Source organism: Gaeumannomyces tritici (genome assembly GCF_000145635.1).
Source record: "Gaeumannomyces tritici R3-111a-1 unplaced genomic scaffold supercont2.1, whole genome shotgun sequence".
Classification (NCBI taxonomy): Eukaryota; Fungi; Ascomycota; class Sordariomycetes; order Magnaporthales; family Magnaporthaceae; genus Gaeumannomyces; species Gaeumannomyces tritici.
In genome coordinates, this window is record NW_008804545.1 from 4653737 (window position 1) to 4659745 (window position 6009).

At 64.4% G+C, this 6009-nt stretch overlaps 2 protein-coding genes across 2 annotated transcripts in view; one reads left to right on the top strand and one right to left on the bottom strand.

The window, feature by feature from the left end:
- The first annotated feature begins 105 nt into the window (after nt 1–105).
- Nucleotides 106–5330, top strand: GGTG_01470 (peroxisomal biogenesis factor 6). The gene is made up of 3 exons (XM_009219237.1): nt 106–609; nt 714–4176; nt 4260–5330. The coding sequence occupies exons 1-3, from the start codon at nt 447–449 to the stop codon at nt 4969–4971; spliced, it is 4338 nt and encodes a 1445-aa protein (XP_009217501.1). The 5' UTR covers nt 106–446; the 3' UTR covers nt 4972–5330.
- Nucleotides 5029–6009, bottom strand: part of GGTG_01471 (hypothetical protein) — a 2583-nt gene continuing 1602 nt past the window's right edge. Inside the window, exon 2 of the mRNA XM_009219238.1 lies at nt 5029–6003. Within this exon, the coding sequence (XP_009217502.1) occupies nt 5290–6003 (714 nt within the window). The 3' untranslated portion in view covers nt 5029–5289. The remainder of the gene's footprint in view (nt 6004–6009) is intronic.

The following is a 6009-nucleotide window of genomic DNA, read 5'->3' on the forward strand; positions in this document are numbered from 1 at the left end:
TTGCCGAAACCAATAAACAACCTGAGGTTACTAGGTCCATTAATACGGCTCGGGGAAAACATTCCGCAACAGTAGATTTTATTCTAGTGCAGATATACCAGAGGTAGCCACCTCATGTCTACCGTGTATTTGTCAAGATGGGGTTCACGTGACCGTGTACCCCCTTGGCTACAGTCCTGCCTGCCATTTGCCAGCCGAGACGCGCTGCAGGCAGGAGGGGCCGGCGCCGCGCTGGGCTGGACCGAGGCCCGACCCAATCCGCTGGAGCTGTGAACTCCACTGAATTTGAGATGATCTTGATACCAGACTAGCGGCGACCTGTGCTGGACCTGTCCGAATTGCAACTGCTTCTATCCCACCCTGCCCGTCGACGTCGCACAACCCATAGAGTCGCCCGCTCGCCCGCCCGCCCGCTCGAGTGCGTCCGTCGCCCTCCTTGGTCCGCCATGGACGCGGCCCCTGCGCTCGCCTCCCGGAAACGGCGCCGGAGAAGGCGCGAGGACAAACTGCCCATCTCGGCCCGCCTCGCCCTCGACGACCATCTCCGCAGCGATGTCGGCATCCTGTCCGAGGACCTGTTCGCCGACCTCTTCCCCCACCTGCGCAACCGTAAGCTATCTGGTCTTTCTCGTCGCCGTCCGCCTGTCTGCGAAGCCAGCAAGCAAGCAGTCCCCCCGCCCCGTAGCTGACACGCCTGTCCCGGCCGCCCCCAGAGCCGCATGATCTCGGCGAGGTTCACTACGTGGCCATTTCCCCCTGGATGCCCGATGCCTCCCCCGAAACCACCGACTGGACCATCGTGCCCGTCACAAAGTCCACAGCCCTGTCGCACTCCACCGTCCAGTTCTCTCCCTCCGACTCGAGCCTCGTACTGCAGAACTTCGCGACCACCCTCGAGCGTGTCGCACCATCCAAGCTATCCAGCCATAGCCGAAGCGGCATCGACATCTTGGTCGTTGACGCCGTCGCTCTCTCGCTCGACACCGTCTTTGTCAGCCTTGATGGCGACCTGGCCAAGCGCCTCGGGAACGGCGAGGGGACCTTCTTCAGGGACCACCCCGAGGTCTCGACGCTTGCCAAGGGAAATGCCTCGCCGGCTGCATCTTCCGAGCTGCGCCTAGCTACCGCTCTGCGCGCTGCCCTGGGCACCCTCCGCGTTGTGCATTCCGGCGATCTGTTCCCGCTGCCGCTACCCCCACACCCGATAACCCACGTCCCGCCGAATCCCGGCAGGGTGACGCTCTGTGAGCCCGTTGCGCAGGGTATCCTCTCTCCCAAGACCAAAATCATTGTCTCGCCTAGTCGCTCGCGCCCCAAGGGGAATAGAGAAAGGGGCTCAGCGCGCCCCGGCGGGATGCTCGACGGTGTGACCGAGGCCGACGAGGACACGGCAAACGACCAGTTCTACTCGGCTGCCGAGGAGCGCGACAAGATCGAGGTCACCGATTCGGCCGTGGAGAGCTCTGCCACCACCAGCGCGTCAGAGACGGAGCTGTCCGAGGGCGACCATGACGAGCTGTCGGACGATTCGGCCGACGATATGATATCGCTGCAGACCCCTACACTGCCGCCGCCCACCGCGAGCGGCTTGTCAACCATGCAGCCAGGCACGCCAATGACGGTGGGCCGCGGGAGGAAAACCAATGGTATGACCACCCCTGGCTCCGTCTTCTCGTCCTTTACCGCAACGACGGCGCGTCCAGACCGCCCCCGAGGCCGTCTGTTCAAGGCCCAGGGGCTTGTGAAGCCCATACCGGCCGAGCTGCTGCACCCGAAGCCGACACCCGAGGACGACGAGGAGGCCCATGTGTACGTTGACGTGGGCAACCTGTCGAGGATCGGCTGCTTTTCCGGAGACTGGGTCCGGGTCGAAGCCTCGTCGGCGCCTCCTGCCAACGGCTTCGGTCCATTCGCGCTGGGGAGCTTTGGGGAGCCAGATGCGCAGGAGCCTGCTTGGAGGCCTGCCAGGGTGTTTGGCCTGCCCGAAGGATACTCGAGACGGCCCGTCAGCCGGATCCCGAGCTCCAAGCACGGCGGCCGCAGCCTTTCCTTCTTCGAGTCGCAGGTCCAAAAGCCGACCAGCCCTCTAGCGTATGCGTCGCCCATACTTCTCGCCAATCTGGACGGCCCGTCGCACCTGCGCCTGCTGCCCCTTAAGAGGGCTATTGCGCATCACCACGGGGGTGGGCCGCACTCGCAGGCCGCGGCCGTCATGCAGCCACCTTATGCCCGCGACGTCGTCATCCAGCAGGTGCGCACTCCCGTGTCCTCATCTAGGGACTTGGAGATGGCCGTCATGGCCGGGTTGAAGTTGTATTTCGAGAAGAAGCTCCGTGTCATCAAGGCTGGTGACCTTATCGCCGTGCCCATCGACACGCAGCTTGGGCGCACAATGAAGGAGGCATCTTCGGGCGAGGGCTCCGCGATAGATGACATACTCTCCATCGCGGCTGGCTCCGCCAACTCAAGGACGCCTGACGGACGGGGCTTGAACCTGGACGAGGTGGCTTGGTTCCGAGTCTCGCACCTGCAAGCACAAAAGCAGGAGGGTATCGAGGCCGAGCAGGAGGAGGCACTATGGGGGTCTGCTGCCTGCGTCGAGACCTCAATGGCCCACCTAGAATCGTCGGGCATGGTCAATGGCCGCGTTCCTGGTGTGAAGGCGAGCACTTGGCAATACTATCTAGGCATCCTAAACCCTCCCAGCGGCGTGATAGGGTCGCCCCCTGTGGCCATCTCGGAGCCAAGGCCAAGCTACATCTCGCCGCTGCGGCGTCGTGTCAGAGAGCTGCTGGCCGCTGCGACGAGTAAAAGGGCCATACATCTCAAGGCCCCGCCCGTCGCGATCCTGCTGGTCTCTACGCAGCGAAACATTGGGAAGGCGAGGCTGGCCACGGACGCGTGCCGTGACATTGGTCTCCACACCTTCACGGTGGACGCATTTGATATACTGAGCGAGGGGGGGGCGGGTGGCAGCGACGTCAAGACGGACGGGACGCTCAAGGCGCGGGCAGAGCGCGCACTAAGCTGCGGGCCAGAGTGCTGCGCGCTCCTCGTCCGGCACGTCGAGGCGCTCACGGCGGAGCGCATGACAGCGACAATGCGCGGCATCCTGTCGGACGCGAGAGTCCTCATTGCGACCACGACGGAGCCTGACAAGATCCCCGACGGAGTGCGAGGCCTGTTTACGCACGAGCTCGACATGTCGGCGCCCGATGAGGGCGAGCGCGAGGGCATCCTGCGCTCCATCGTTGACCAGCGCGGCCTTGCCCTCGACGCCGGTGTGGACCTCGGCGCCGTCGCCCTCAAGACGGCGGCCTTGGTGGCCGGAGACCTCGTGGACGTCATCGACCGCGCCCTGGTTGCTCGGCGAGCGCGGCTCCAAGGGCTGGCCGAGAGGGCTAGTGCCGGAGGCGAGAGCGGACTTCCAGCCGTCACGGTCAGAGATGTGCTCGTGGCTGGCGGATCGGCGGTGCGCGGGCTCACCAAGGGCGACCTGGACACAGCGGTCGACGCGGCGCGCAAGAACTTTGCCGACGCTATCGGGGCGCCCAAGATCCCGAATGTGACGTGGGACGACGTCGGAGGGCTGAGCCACGTCAAGGATGCCGTCAAGGAGACGATCCAGCTGCCGCTCGAGCGACCCGAGCTCTTCGCCAAGGGCATGAAGAAGCGGTCTGGCATCCTGTTCTACGGTCCGCCCGGAACGGGAAAGACGCTCCTCGCAAAGGCCATTGCGACCGAGTACAGCCTCAACTTCTTCAGCGTCAAGGGCCCGGAACTGCTCAACATGTATATTGGAGAGTCCGAGGCGAACGTGCGGCGTGTCTTCCAGAGGGCGCGCGACGCCAGGCCCTGCGTCGTCTTCTTTGACGAGCTCGACTCGGTCGCGCCCAAGCGTGGAAACCAGGGCGACAGCGGAGGCGTCATGGACCGCATCGTGTCGCAGCTGCTGGCCGAGCTGGACGGCATGTCGTCTGGCGGCGGCGGCGGCGGAGACGACGACGACGACGACGGCACCTCGGGCGGCGGCGTTTTCGTCATTGGTGCCACCAACAGGCCTGATCTACTAGACCAGGCGCTTCTCCGCCCGGGCCGTTTCGACAAGCTGCTGTACCTGGGCGTCTCGGACACGCATGAGAAGCAGCTCCGGATCATGGAGGCGCTCACGAGGAAGTCAGTCGCCTACGCCTATTTTCCCCTAACCAAATACCACTACTTCGGTGCCCAAGCTAACGACCAAGATACGAACCACACAGGTTTACGCTGCATCCCTCAGTCTCTCTCAAGGCCGTGTCGGAGAAGCTGCCCTTCACGTACACGGGCGCCGACTTCTACGCGCTGTGCAGCGACGCCATGCTCAAGGCGGTCACGCGGCAGGCGTCGCGGGTGGACGCAAAGATAAAGGTGCTCAACTCGGAGCGAGAAGCGACAGCGGGCGGGAGGCCGCCCATCTCGACGGCCTACTTCTTCGACCACTACGCCGAGCCCGAGGACGTGGCCGTCATGGTCACGGAGCACGACTTCATGGAGGCACACCAAGAGCTGATCCCCAGCGTAAGCGCCGGCGAGCTGGCACACTACGAGGGCGTGCGCGCCACCTTTGAGGGCGGGCGGGACAAGCAGCAGCAGCAGCCGCAGCAAGGCCAGCAGCAAGGCCAGCAGCAAAACCACCACCACCAAGACGCCGGCCTGATGCCCCGCGGGCCCATGCGGTCCGTCTCGTCGAGCTCGAGCGTCAGGGGCAAGGGCAAGGCCCTGATGGCGGCCGCGCCCATCTTGGGCAAGGGCAAAGGCAAGGCCGTGGCGCCGTCGAGCAGCGACGACGACGATGACGACGGCGAGACGGTCAGCGGCCGCCCGGGGAGCGCCAACGGGAGCATCAGGGCGCGCGGGAAGGGCAAGGCCGTGGCGGCAACGGCGGATCACCTGGGCGGCTCGGGCGGCAACGACGAGGGGCTATATGACTGAAATATGCAACGCTGAAAGATCGGTGTGGGCGCGCGCATCTTGCGCTGCTGGGTAATTCTGGAGCATGGTTTTCGATGTGACGAGATAATCGCAAGTCTACGGGACGACGGGGCTGAGCGTCAGATGTCACCTCGTTTTTTTCCTATTGGGCAAAGAAGGGGGCCTATCGCAGATAGCATGGTTGTTATAAGCCGCGACTGTGGATATCATCCATCGAACACTATCAAAAAGGGCGCAACATCAAAAATGTCCGATCAAGTCGTGTTAAAAAACCAAAACAAAATGGGCGAATTACAGGCTCTGGCTCCCCTCCCTTGCTCACGCCTTGGTATCTTTGCTCTCTGGTGTCTTTGTATCCTTTGCTGGCTCCGCGCTCTTGGCAGGGGCGGCGGCCGCTACCGCCTTCTTGGGCTCCTCTTCTTTCTCGTCCTCATCGTCATCGTCATCCGAATCTTCACCAGAATCCTCCTCATCGTCATCATCATCATCATCGTCATCCTCCTCCTCCTCTTCCTCCTCTTCGGGCTCCTCCTTGATGGCGAGCTCCTTCTCGACCGCCTCGATCTCCTCGGGCGATGCGGGGCTCACCAGCGAGCCCCGGTGCGACGTCACGGGCGGGTCGACGTCGGTGGGCTTCCAGGCGGTGCTGGTCGGGCTCTGGAGGGTGCGGAGCAGGTCCTGCGAGGACGCGGGGCCGCCCCCTGCCGCCGCGGGGCTGCCGCCCTTCCACGCGCCCGTCGTGGGCGACTGGAGCCCCGCGCCGTCCGCCGCCTTGACTGCCGGTTTCGGAGCCGCCGATGCCAACGAGATGGCGGCTGGCTTCTTGGGCTCGGCCGCCGCCGCCTCCTTCTCGGTTCCTCCCGCTTTGCCCGCGCCCTCGCCCTCCTTGGACTTGGAGTCGTCGGCGGCGGGGGGGCCGCTGTTGCCCTTGCCGTAGACCTTATCGCGCAGGCTCTGGAGGCGTATCTGCTTCGCCTTGGCGGCGGCTTCCTCGGCGACGCTGAGGACGGGCAGGGCTGTGGTGGCGCCGGGCTTGGG